Genomic DNA, 14,027 nt, shown 5'->3' with positions numbered 1-14,027 from the left:
GAAATCTCCATTCTTATGATGAGAGATGAAAGATTGAAGAAAGAAAATTTGGAGAAGAATAACCATTGGTAGAAGTTGTTTGAGTTATGTATAAAAGAAAGAAAAACTTTCGAAATGGATGTTCAATAAGGTATTTTTAGATTCGAAAGATTTTCAGATTCAAAAATACGTTTTGAAATATATTTTTTTTTATATTTCATAATCACTGTGAAGGCATTTTCAGAATAACAAAAACAATTTTATTTGGAAATGAATGTTAAGGAAGTATTTTCATATTCAAAAATATCTTTAGTAACATCCGTTTTAAAAGTTTCTTTTTTAAATGGGCTAAACAATATTTTTTCAAGATTATTCTTCTCAAAATTTCTTTTATCACAAGAGTGAGATTTCGTCTTTAATCTTCCACAATTTTGTGTAACAGATGTATGAGATTAGGGTTTTGGGATTTTTAATATTTTTTAATAAAGGGTAAAATGGGATATTAAAACTTATGGGGGTGCAGGAAGAAAAAGAGGAGGTGGAGGAAGTAATCAAAGAAGGTAGGATGAAACTGAGTGGAGTATGGTACAATTCCTTACTTTTAATTTGGTGCACTGGAAGTAGCCTCCAAATCTCTTTAAGAAAAAGTGAACTTTACATGTCGAAATTTCACAACAAAACTGAATACAAAGATGAAATAAACACTGAGTTGAAGTTGATGGGTAATAAATTGTGATATTTTACATATTTTATGTTACTGTTTTAAATTTACTTTTTCTAGTTTTGCAGTAGTTATTTCATTTTAATTTACTTAACGTTTTTTCTCAACTATATTTTTTATTTTTATAATATACTATTCATTTTACTTACGTTTTCTCTCAACTGTATTTTTTATTTTTATGATATTTTATTCTGAGAAGAGGATGTTGATATCAAAATTCACAAACTCCTAAAGTTGGATGTTGATATCAAAATTCACAAACTCCTAAAGTTATCTATTGAGGTGATTAGAGATAGGATGAAAATGAGTTTGATCTAAGATTTTAAATAATTCAAAATACAATACTTTTAATTTATGTCAATGATCAAGTTGGCTTATGATCATAATCAGTTTTAACTTAAGTCGTTTAATTTAAGTTAATTTGATTCAATTTTCAGTTTGGACCGGTTGAACACATTTTTGTAACTCAATTAACAATTGATTTTCATCCTAAGACAAAAGCATCATGATCTTCAATTTTAATTGATTTGACTCAACCTTCAATCCATAGTTGCTCAACTTAATTGAACCTTTAATTTGAGTAAACTTAACTCAATTCTTGAGTTCAACTCACTCAAAATGACCTGACCTTCGACATAAGTTGACTTGTTTCAACATTCTATTGGGTTGACTTTATTCAACCTTTTTCCAAATTGAACCATCTCAACCTTTAAAATTCACCGATTCACTTTGATCATTGCTGACTCAACTTGATCTTTGATCCTAACTAACTTAGCATGACATTCGACTTGGATTGTCAACTCAACCCTGGGTCCATACTAACTAGATACGGCCTAGTTGACACAATTCAACCTTTACATGAGATGACTTGTTTCGACCTGTGTCATAGGTTGACTTTTCTCATCTCTTGAATTTGATTGGCTTAACTAAATATGAGGTGTATGTATCTGATTTGACTCAAGCTTTACTAATCTTAGTTTTATTAAATGTAGTTTGTCTTATACCCAATTTGGATTATCTACTTGACTTAATCTTGATCTAACCTCTCTATCTTGACCTAGTATCACTACAACATATCCATCCATGAGTTTACCTTGATCTATGGAGCTTTTATTGTTATTTTGATCCTATGGCCTTATGGCCTTTTTGACTATGACTCATGAGTTAAAACCAACCCTTCCGAGCCGAATTAACAACTTTAGTGGATACTAATTGAATTAGCCAGAATCTTACAAAGAGCTCTTCTTTTCACACATGATGGAAAGCCAGGTTTCAAACTGTCGTATTAATATTGGGACCATTTGGTAGAAGGCCCTGTTAAGATATCTGGTTTAAATAAAAACCATTTGGCCCGGTCTAGAATTCGTGTGTTTTGGGTTATTATGGGACCCAATATGGAGCCCACAACACACTCATGAATGCATTAAACCTTGAGTAATGAAATCCCGTATGGTGTCAGCCTTTGGTGATTAAAGTAACCGCAAGTAGGATCCGTTGGACCCAACCCAAGCACCACTTTGTCAACAAAAACTTTCTTATTTTGTCAGTAATTTAATTTATAACTCAATAATTAACTTAATTTATGCTAAACTATTACCCAAAAAAAATAATTTTATTAAAAAAGAAAAATATTTTCTTAATACAATCCAATACAGTTAGATTAATAAAATACGTCAGAATTTTTATGGGTTAAAAGATTCTTTAGCATTAAACAATATTGTAGCATATAGCATTATCTTCAACTTTAATAATCTTATTTGCTTTTTATAATTATAAGATTTTCATTATGACGGTAATTATGCACCATGATTACTCATTAGTTCTGAATTAAATGAAATGACTGCTGTTAGAAAGTGTTGACTTCAAAATTAATACATCTTTTACATAGGCATGTGAGAGAAAAAGTACCTTTTTTTCTATTAGAATATCTCTGTTCAATCCACAACTATATACATTAAATCAATTGAAGCATTAAAAAGTGAGTTCTGTACTCATTGTAGTTTAATTGAGGAACATGTTTTGTAATGAATAAGTAATTTGAGCACTGTGACAATGTTTGTATTTAGTAACAGTAATTCAATTTTCACTTTTAACTTATACACATACATACAAAATTTACCTTAAAATGTTTATTAAATTTTGTCTTTTTTTTTTCATTTTACACAAGGTAGACTTTCGTTATTATTGTTCTTTTATTTGTCCACTTCTACTTTTCTTTACCTAACTGGGACACTTTTCTTGTATTCTAAATTTAGTTGAAAATATTTTATAATAAAGTATAATATTAATGGTTAAATATGCAATATAAAAATAATAATTACTTAAAAACTATATAATAAAATTAAAATAACAATTTTTAAATAAAAACTCACGAGAGTTGAAATAAAAAACATTAAGTTTAATTAATAAAATAAATGTTCATAATGTGACCTAAGCTGGTGGGTCTAATATCCAAAATAAACAAATCAACATAGTCCATGTTCATGTGATGTTTGTAATACATCGCCGTTTTCCAAATAAGTCAAGAACCTCTTCGATGATACTAATAATAAAAAAAATAACAATTATTATATTCGCAGAGGAATAAATGCACTTTATTATATATATATATATATATATATATATATATATATATATATATATATTCTCAATGACTATTCAAACCAGATATGCCTCGCTATGTTCCAACATTTCAAATCATGTGGCACAACATCTTTTGATCTCTAACGAATCATTAAAAGCAACATGCTAAATTTTTATAAATTTCAATACCTTAATAAATGTTTTGACAGACAACAAATTAAGTGTTTGATAAATAGAAATACTTAAAAAATATTATTTGATTTGAATAAGTTGCGCGTGTTGTCCACTTACCGCTAAAATTCCTGGAGAGTTCAAAATAAAGTTGACCAGGGAAAAAATTGTGACAGAACAGTTTGAAACTGTAAGAAAACAGGTTTTTTTTTAGAAGCGTGCAAGAGAGTGTTTGAAATTATGTGGAAGAAGGATAAAAAAATGAGTTGTTGTTGTGGGGTGTGTTTTGGAAGTTCTGACAGTGTTTGAAAGCGCAGGGACATAGGTACATAGCTTTTACAGCAAAAGAAAAAGAAAAAGGAAATTGAATTTGTGTTGCACCTGACACAATCACGTGATCTTCCGCATCCAATCCAGCACACAGACACGACATAGTCACACCTTAATTTGTCTTACGCCAACGCGCCATCTTTCTTCTCTCTTCGTTGCACTTCACTCTTCTTCTCTCCATTGTCCTCACTGTAGCGTCGGGGTTCACCTTCCGCTCCCAGATCTTGAGTGAGGTACTGCTTTTGTTCTCTCTCTTCTCTCTAACTTTTCATTGTCGATTGCTGTCTTCTCTGGAGTTTTCTAGAACTTGGTGGTTCTTATTCTGGTTTTTTCCTGCTAATACTAGCAAGTTTTTTATGCGGTTCGTTTCTGCTCTGTTTATTCTTTTCTTCGTGGGTTGGTTTTCTCTTGTTTGTGCTTTTTGAAAAACTGGGCATGTTTGTTGCTGTTTATTGTGTAAATCGTTTTGGTTTCAGTGTGCTTCTTCCATTTTGGCTTCTGGGTGTTACTGAGTGTGTATTTTGGATCCTGGCTCTGTTGCAGTTTTCTTTGTTTTTGTTTGACTTTCTTTTTTTGGGTTGACTTGTTAGGGCTTTTGGTTTTTGCTGGTTGATTTTGGATTTTTTTTTGTCGGGTATTCTAGCTTGGTTTGCTCTAAATTTGGCTACATTTTGGTCTCGTGTTTGGAATTGCAGGCAATGGGTGTCATCTCTAGGAAGATCTTTCCAGCATGTGGGAACATGTGTGTTTGCTGTCCTGCTTTGAGGTCAAGATCACGCCAGCCGGTCAAAAGATACAGAAAACTGCTTGCTGATATATTCCCTAAGTCCCCTGTTAGTTTCTTATCCTATCACACACTTTTTCCTCCAAAAAATTGGAACCAGTAACCTCATTAAACTCTTTTGTTCTCCACCATTGCAGCTGCTTTAGCCAATGGCTCATTTTTGTTTTTTCCCATTATGACCACTTACAAAACAAACTTTTGTGGAATCTAGCATTTGCATATTCATTATATCTCCATTGGAATGAGAACGCTATTGTTTCCCTTACCTGAAGCATAAAAATTGAACCATATTGTTACTTCTGTGCATTACTATGGGTTATTGTTTGGAAAAAACTTATATACAGTTTCTCAGGCTCTGTTAATGTTGTTTTCTTGTTAGAATTGTACTTTCACCTAGGTCATCTGCTTAATAAAGGTTTTCATTTAAGTTCAACTTAAATTACTGAGTTGAAACTCCAATTCTGATTGGATAATAGCACTAAAAGTTCCTAAGGAAGCCTTGTTGTTTTCAGTTATCCCTTGTTCTCGATGCAAAGAATTTGTTATAATTATCAAGAACTCAGCATGCTTGTTGATGAATCAATATAGTTCATTACATGTCAATGTCTTTTGACTTTACATTCATTTGTACATGAAGTAGAAATCCAGTCACTGTATTCATGTTTCAACAACTTTTGTCAGGATGAACCTCCAAGTGACAGGAAAATCATCAAATTATGTGAATATGCTGCAAGAAACCCTTTCCGGATTCCAAAGGTATTTCATTATTCTATTTCGCATGTGTATTTGTGTGTACTTCTATAAACAAATAGGAAATCAGGAAGGATAAATTGTTGAAGTTCACTATTTCTGCCTTTTCTGCTAGATAGCAAAATATCTCGAAGAACGGTGCACCAGGGAACTTAAATCTGAGCACATCAAAATGGTCAATATTATAATGGAATCATTCAACAAGTTGCTTTCCATTTGTAAGGTTCAGATGTAAGTTTCTCATGATTGATTAGCGTATGTTTCCTCATTATCAAACAATTGATATGTTATGGATTCTTTCCATTAATGCATTATAATAAGGATATTGATCTCTGCTGGTTAGTGTTTTTGTGATTCATCTTTGAAATATATATATCTTCCTCTTGCATATTCCAGAGCATATTTTGCTGTCGATGTACTGAATGTAATTTCGGAGCTCTTGAGCTATTCTAAGGATGAGACCATCCAGACACTTGGTTGCCAGTGCTTATCAAGGTTCATCTACTGTCAGGTGAATTATACAATCCAAAATCTCTAAGATACACATTGTCTGCTTGCATTTGTTGTTTGTGCATATTGTAATTGCGTTAGATCAATGTTTGCTTGAATTTGTGTACTTGTAAACAGAAAAAGGTAGACAGAATTTCTTTATATACAACTAAATATTAGTGTATGTTCTAGCGATTTTTGGAAGTGAGTTGACAGTTTATAAGATGTCTCATACTGGTTTTGAGATACGGTTGGAATACTCCCAATATGACTTGGTCAATCCTCCTTCCTTGAGATAACTTTTGGGAGTGAGTTAAGCCTAACCTCCGTCTCTATTATGGTATTAAAACTTATTTAGTGTGACGGGGCGTATTAACATGTCCCATGGTTGAGGCACTTGAACTAGCTTTTGCTAGTGAGTTAGGATTTGTCTGTTTTTAATGATGACTATAGTCCTTCCATGGGTATTACATTTGGTTTTTCTCATAAAGACTAATTGATTGGTTTTCCGTCTGCTTTCTTCCGAACTATAAACAAGCCGAGCTGATGTTAATTTATGATGCATATTCATGCTTTTGACACAATGAGAAAACAGGTGGATGGTACATATACTCATAACATAGAAAAGTTGGTGCGGAAAGTATGCATGCTATCAAGGGAACAAGGTGAAGCAAGTGAAAAGCGTTGCTTGAGGGCATCAAGCTTGCAGTGCCTTTCAGCAATGGTAATTTGTGCCTCATTTTGATTTGCTTTGTGCTCATGATGTTTTACATTTTTAAGTTCATCGGCTTCTAATTGCGTTCCAATATTTATTTTCCCATAAAAATTCGCGGTTGCGGTCTATTCATCATTTATCTGATCTTCTTTCCTCTTGGCAGGTTTGGTTTATGGCTGAATTTTCACACATTTTTGAAGATTTTGATGAGGTACTTACAAATTTAAAGATGCTCCCCATTGAAATCATTTTAGCCTTTTAATTGTTGGAAATGGAACATTTCAAATTAATAACGAGGTGAAAATATGATAAATAATTTTCTGGGTGGAGAAGATATCTGGGACTTATACCCGTCAAAGGTTTTGTGACGCTTTCAATTTCATGTATAAAAAGTAATAGCCATTTGTCATGAAAGCTTGATGTTTTCACTAATGGGGTAGTAGGAATTAAAGCTGACAGACATGTAGCTACAATTACATTGTATTTTCTTTGATCAATATGCGCATCTGAATTTTGTGTAGTGAGTTTGTCTGCCTCTACGGTTGTATATTGTTACTAATTTGTTGAAAATGCAGATTGTTCATGCCACTCTAGATAACTGTGAGTGGAGTAGACAAAATGAAGATGCTGATGTCAGGGCAGAGGCACATCATAATTGGGTGGATGAGGTTGTCCGTTGTGAAGGTCGAGGTGGTTCAGTTATTGGCACTAATGACAATCGCTCTAGTTGCTTGATCATACAGCCACGACCTGAAATAAAGGATCCTGCCCTTTTAACTAGGTATATGTTATTCAACAGTTTATGAAAAAGTGTAGGTCATTTATATATGTTGTACTCTGTTACACTGCTTTTAATCACTCTCTGGTTCCCTTTTTAATTTATCTTTTTATTATAGAGAAGAAATTGAAAAACCAGAAATATGGGCTCAGATATGTATTCAAAGAATGGTTGAATTAGCCAAGGAAAGCACAACTGTGCGTCGTGTGCTGGATCCAATGCTTGTCTACTTTGACTTTCGACAACATTGGGCTCCTGAGAGAGGGTTAGCAATGATAATTTTATCCAGGATGGCCTACTTCATGGAGAACTCAGGTACTATTCCTCTCATCACTTTTGACAACCACTTTTCAGAAATAGATCAACCAGTGGATATGTTGTCAAATTTCATGTTTTACCTTTAAAAGCATTTGGACTTTATTTTGAAACTGCCACGAACCATATGCAGTACTATATCAGGGTCCTTTATAGAAATCTTCTATTCTTTTTCCATAATGATGTTTTTCTTCTCACTTTTTTTCAACAGGGAATCAACGCTTAATTTTGGCTTCTGTGATACATCATTTGGACCACAAAAATGTCGTGAATGATCCTCAACTTAAGACTTGCGTTGTTCAGGTTGCCACATCTTTAGCCATGCAAATTAGATCTGGGAGGGGCTTGGCAGAGATAGGTTTTGTTGGTGATCTTTGCAGACATCTTAGGAAAAGCCTTCAAGCTTCCACTGAATTTGTTGGGGAGCAAGAGTTGAACTTAAATATCTCACTTCAAAATTCCATTGAAGACTGCTTACTAGAAATTGCCAACGGGGTAGGCTCATAAATGCCCTTCTACTCCCTCCAAAAAAACATTATTAATTATTTGGTCATTGCATTTCAAAAGCTACTAAACTACCTTTTTTCTTTCATTGTTAGGTCACTGATGCCCAGCCACTTTTTGACCTCATGGCGATTACCCTAGAAAATATACCATCTGGTGTTGTTGGTAGAGCAACCATTGGATCTTTGATCATCCTTGCTCGTGCAGTCACCTTAGCATTAACTCGTTTACAATCACAGCAGGTGACAGGAGCTTGTTAATCAGAGAGTGTTTATAGCAAATTATGTCGACTGTGAATTGAAGCTAGAATATCTAGTATCATAGTTTACAAAATATGATTATATATACTACTGAAGTTTTACATGTTAGGGAGGGAGAGGAGTGGCGTTGTCTTGATTATAACTTTGAAGTTCGAATAGCTGAACCTTTTTTGGAATACTGAATATATCTGTTTGATCAAATTTTGGTGCTTCCTTCTAGGGATTTCCCGAAGCTCTTTTTGTGCAACTCCTAAAAGTGATGTTGCATTCAGATGTGGAGGCTCGTGTCGGAGCACACCTTATATTTTGCATTCTTCTTTTTCCAAGTTCCTTCCATACGCATGAAATTTCCTCTCTACGGTCGAGATACCTAGATCAACACAACAAAAGGCATTCTCATACTGCTTCTGTGTCTGCATCTGCTTCGATTACTGCTTTACTTGAAAAACTCCGCAGAAATAGAGAGAGCATCAAGGCAGGAAATCATGGGAATACTGTTCATGATGGTTTCCAAGAAAGGGATATTGTAGCAGAAGACTGGAAGCAGGGATGTGGCTTAAAGAATTCCCCTAACTTTTACAAACTCAGTTCTATCATTGACAGGGCTACAGGATCACCTAGTTTGACTGACACGGTAAATAATTAATTGGTTTCAGTCAATAGGTTTTAATTGTGGTATTCTGGGTAAAATGTTGTTTTCTACTAAGTTTTGGTATTGAATGGGCTCTCAGGAACCGTATGTTATGAAACTAACTGAAGATCAAATGGCGCAACTGCTTTCTGCCTTTTGGGTTCAAGCCAATCTTCCTGATAATTTACCTTCAAACATTGAAGCTATAGCTCACTCATTCATATTGACACTAATAATTCTACGCATAAAGGTAGAACTTTATATGTGTTTTTATCACTTTGTGTCTTTGCCATTTTTTGTATCCCAGTAGTTTCATCTATGTTGAATTTCTGCTTCTGGATAGATAATAAAAGTCAATCTTCAATATAGGATAATAGGAGTAAGTGACATTAATTTACCGAAGTATCTGTGACTTTGACTCTGGTAAAAGTATAATGTCAGCAGGCTATCAAAACAACAGAAATTTGTTGAACTTGTCATCTTAAATTATTTTCTCTTCAAATTTGGTCTCGTTCCATTTTTCTTATGTTAATACTTGCTGACTGCCCTGCTGTATAGGTTAATATATCTATGCTTTTACACTTGGCAAATATTGAATTCTCATTTACGAAGTAAACCGAATATTATCACAATCTTCACTGCACTTTCTGTAACATACTTCCATAAATATTATACTGGTTGTAATTTTCTAAATTCGATGTTGCAGAACCTGAAAGACAGAGATAACCTAGTGATTCGATTTTTCCAGCTTCCTCTGTCTCTCTGGACTATGTTGCTGGACCAAAATAATGGTATGATATGCATTTTCCTTATGTGGACTATTTATAATTTCAAAGGACTCGTAAATTTTAAGGAAAAGAGAAAGATGTGAAATTGTTGTACTTGTTCTTGCAGGAATAATGCCCCCAGCTTGTCAGAGATCTGTATTTGTGTTGTCTGCTGGCATGTTGGTATTTGCCTGTAAAATATTTCAGATTCATAATGTGGATGAAGTTTTTGCATCATTGCCGATGTCTAATGTGAGTAACTAATGTGGTTCTGATGCTGCACTACTCTTTAATGTTTGTTAGAGGAACTCCACTGATTTTGATGGTATAGAAAGCCATGATTTTTATGCATAGTCTAAAGTATACATCTTGATTCTTGACAACTACCTGCTTTTTTATAACCAGGTTGATCCTTTCTTGAGCATCGGTGATGATTGTCAAGTATATGCTAAGATCAATGTGGATGTGAGAGAATACGGTACTGCTGCTGATAATCAGTTAGCCTGTTCAATATTATCAGAGTTACAGAACAAAATACGTGAATGTCACCAGATCATAAAGGATGCTTTGGTTCATAATTTATCTAACGTTAGTGAGGTATTACATTATATTCAGTGATCATATTTTGCTCATAAACCCAACATTCTCTCACTTTCTGGTGCTGTTCTGTTTCTTAAGCTGGATGCAGATGAACTGGCTATGCTGTTGTCAGAGACATTCAAGCCTGATGAAGAATTCGTGTATGGTCCACAGTCAATGCTTGATCAAAATCAAATAATTTTTCATTCCCAGGAGTCATTGTCATTTGATGGGGTATGTTATTTCTGTGATTGATGTCTCAATATATCTATTCCATGCACGAAGATGTTGTCCTTTCTGTTCTAGGGTGTTTATATGCGCACGCGTATGGAAACAGTTCAAAATGTGTTCCAGGACATTTATATTTTGTTGCTCACAAATGTCATTGGCCATGGCTTGATATCATGGGTTTGATTGTTTAGCCCTGACCACTGCAGACTGAAAGCTTCCTGGCTATAAAAAGAGAATGACTTTTTATTTGTAAACATGAAATGGAAGTTTAATACCAATATTTTAATGTTTGATTGTATGCAGGATTTTCCCTTAAATTCAGCTGGTGAAGATGACACAATCAGTGAAGCGTCTGTCTCTGACCTTTCTCGATTTATTCCAAAGATGCCTTTATCCCCTTCCGCACCTCATGTTATCAGCATTGGACAACTTATGGAATCGGTACGTTCTTTGTCTTGCATGTGTACAAGCCATTTTTGTGTATTCTTTTCAATTCTGGATGAACGGGGAGAGAGAGAGGCTAGCATTTTGAATTGAAAAGAAAAAGGTATCATTGGTGCTACTGTTTATATGCATATTTATGGTAATAAGAAGCCATTTCTCTTTCTTTTTACCTTCTTCTCTTATACTTTCCCATATGAACCAAAGAGTGGAGTGGGGCGAGTTTAAGTGAAATGATTTCCCATCTTTCATTCCTATTTATTCAGTCAATGCATGCAAATGGAAATGGAATTGGAATTGAAATGCATACATTTCATTGTTCGTCTTTATAACTGTTCCTACAAGCTCAACAACCTATCCACTGTTTGTAGGCTTTAGAGGTAGCTGGTCAAGTGGCAGGAACAGCTGTCTCTACTTCGCCCCTACCATACAACGCCATAGCTAGCCAGTGTGAATCACTTGGGACATGTGCAAGGAAGAAGCTTTCAAATTGGCTGGCCTTTGAGAATCATTACATCCAAGCAGCTGATAAATCGTTTCTGGCAATCGCTGATGTTAGAAACTCAGCCCTTGAAAAGGTTTGTTCAGATTCTGATAACACTGGATGGTGCAATCATTATTTGCCAAGATTCCACTTAGTTTAGAAAAGGGTAAACAATGTTTTTGGTTTCTTTAAAAGTTTGAAGGTTTGATCTTTTATCAGTTCCTCTAAAAGGTGTCTATTTTTAGCCTCTAATTCTAAAATCCCTTTCATCATTTTGACAAAGCTTTGTCTACACTACTTCAAGGATTAAAAGTTATGCAGAAGGAACAAAAAATATTAGAGAGATTGAAATTGAAATTTGAAAAAACTTAAATGTACCAAATATATATTGTGCTATTAAAGATTACTGAGTTCTGTTCTAAAAGAATCCAACTCTTTAAATGCAGTGCTGACTTTGTTAACTTATTACTATTTTTATAGGTAGGAAACGGTGGTGAGCATGGCCAACTGGCAAGGGACCCCATGAGGCTACCTCCTGCTAGTCCCTTTGACAATTTCCTCAAGGCTGCTGGGTGTTAGATTAGGTGTTCCATGCTTACATCTTCTGTTATGTATAGTTCTAATGTTAAATGTTCTTGCAGTCATCAGTTTCTAGGGTCTGTATCAGTCCTTGTAAAGGACTAGTAGGTAAATCCCAGTACTTTGACTTCAGTGATAAATATAATTGTAGAACGACAATTTCTCTATCTACTGTACTCTTCCAAGCTAAGGCCTTTATGATATGGAGTCTGTTACTGTTTTTCTGGGGCCAACATGCTTGTCCTGCGTACTGTTTTGGAGTCAAATGCACTGCAATTCGCTATTTTTTGTAAATCCAGTGATTAATGCACTGCAACACTCTCGTGGGCACTGCCTGTTCTTGGAGGGGTATTATTGGTTGCACGTGTTCACCAAGTCAAAATCTGTCACAATGCATGCATAAAGAAGATCAGGATCATGTGCAGTCTGCAACTTAAAGTTCACTTCTTTTTTTCTTTCTGATTTTTATACAGTAAAAACAATAATTTTAAACAATTTTCATTATACTTCTGCTCATAGTCTTTTATTGTGGTAATTTAGATGTTTTTTAAAATATATGTTTGGGGGTGATTAAAGTTTTTGGAAGATTATATTGTGCAATTTGAAAGGATTGACCTAACAGTTTCTATGGAATTCTTTGCAGTTGTGGAATCTTTTCCTCTCTTGTCTAATTTGCTATACATTTTAAAATGAATTTTTTCAGAATGTATAAAAATGAATTTTGGAATAAACAGGTGGGAGAAGAAATTGTGGATATATTAAAATTGGATATATATATATATATATATATATAGAGTATGAAACTTGATAGATAGTTTAGTAGAATAAAAATAGAAAAAAACAGTGTTTAAGAAAAGGTAATAAAATCTAACAAAGTGCCCATGCACCAAAATACGTTATTATTTAAATCGATAAAAAAAATTGATTTAAAAATAGAAAGGGACAATCGATAATATAGAAATAGTGAAAAGAATAATTTGATTGAAGAGAAAAGATAAAGAATAATAAAGAAATATGAAAGTCCCATCTCTGTTAATGAAATATTTCTATTATTTGTCTCTTTTAGATAGAAAACAATAATATCAATTATTTCTTCTTCTATCTTCAAACATCCTTTTAACCTAACTCACCCTATATGTTGTGGTGTTATATTGAGAGCATTAAAACCTTAGATGTTGTCTCAATTAATTTAGCCATGTTTGCTGCAACTTGCTTCCTGCCTTTTGAACTATGGAGAACTGCAGTTATTCCTATTATGCTGGAATTTAAGAGATTAAACATAGAGTGACATAATAGGAATAAATCTTAATTAGAATAGTTTTAGTGGTCATTCTATCATATTAAGATGATAAAATTTAAAGTTAATCCAATTAAAATATTTTTATATCACATGGGAACATGGAAATTGAGAAAGTCTCTATAGTAAATCACATAATAAACTTAAATCTGAATCAAAATAGAGTTTAAAGAACCCTTATATTATAATAAATTTAATTGATTTTGTCTTATTTAGTTATCTTTGCCCATACATATATTAATGTTTTATGGAATAAAAGTGTATATATTTCTGAAGATGGAAATAAAATAATTTAGTTAATTAGTGATTGGATTGGTGGAATTATTGAATGGAAATGGCAAAAGAAGGAGGGAAAATGGGAGAAGAAAAGAAAGAGAAAAGGGTAAAGCAAGAACAGAAAAAAATAGAAAGGAAAAGAAGTGTATGGTGGAAGGGACCTACCGAGTAGACATCATTAACGAGGGATGCCAACCAAAAACAAATCATTCAAAACTTGTCTTTCTCACTCCTCTTTCTTCCATTCCCATTATGTTGGTAAGAATATAATAACATTGATAAATTATGATTAATTTAAGGTAATAATTAAACCATCTTAGCAAATTAGGCAGAGTTAATCAAGGTAATAATCAGTTTTAGTCA

General features: G+C 33.6%; 1 protein-coding gene across 2 annotated transcripts; it reads left to right on the top strand.

Moving 5' to 3' along the window:
* Nucleotides 1–3,763: 3,763 nt before the first annotated feature.
* Nucleotides 3,764–12,586, top strand: LOC106772182. Of its 2 annotated transcripts, none has more exons than XM_022785080.1 (20): nucleotides 3,764–4,017; nucleotides 4,480–4,617; nucleotides 5,250–5,324; nucleotides 5,434–5,549; nucleotides 5,715–5,829; nucleotides 6,403–6,531; nucleotides 6,686–6,733; nucleotides 7,098–7,303; nucleotides 7,419–7,615; nucleotides 7,827–8,110; nucleotides 8,215–8,361; nucleotides 8,600–9,013; nucleotides 9,111–9,260; nucleotides 9,717–9,801; nucleotides 9,905–10,029; nucleotides 10,183–10,365; nucleotides 10,456–10,590; nucleotides 10,891–11,028; nucleotides 11,400–11,606; nucleotides 11,993–12,586. In XM_022785080.1, exons 2-20 carry the CDS (start codon nucleotides 4,483–4,485, stop codon nucleotides 12,089–12,091), a joined length of 2,988 nt encoding a protein of 995 aa, XP_022640801.1. In that variant the 5' UTR covers nucleotides 3,764–4,017; nucleotides 4,480–4,482; the 3' UTR covers nucleotides 12,092–12,586. The 2 variants fall into 2 exon arrangements, with proteins under 2 accessions (XP_022640801.1, XP_014513885.1); XM_014658399.2 differs by having other exon boundaries at nucleotides 3,767–4,017; nucleotides 10,183–10,374.
* The last annotated feature ends 1,441 nt before the right edge of the window (nucleotides 12,587–14,027 follow it).

This window comes from Vigna radiata, chromosome 8 (genome assembly GCF_000741045.1).
Source record: "Vigna radiata var. radiata cultivar VC1973A chromosome 8, Vradiata_ver6, whole genome shotgun sequence".
NCBI classification, from domain to species: domain Eukaryota; kingdom Viridiplantae; phylum Streptophyta; class Magnoliopsida; order Fabales; family Fabaceae; genus Vigna; species Vigna radiata.
Note: the sequence above shows the minus strand (reverse complement) of the source record. Positions and strands in the feature narration are given on the sequence as shown.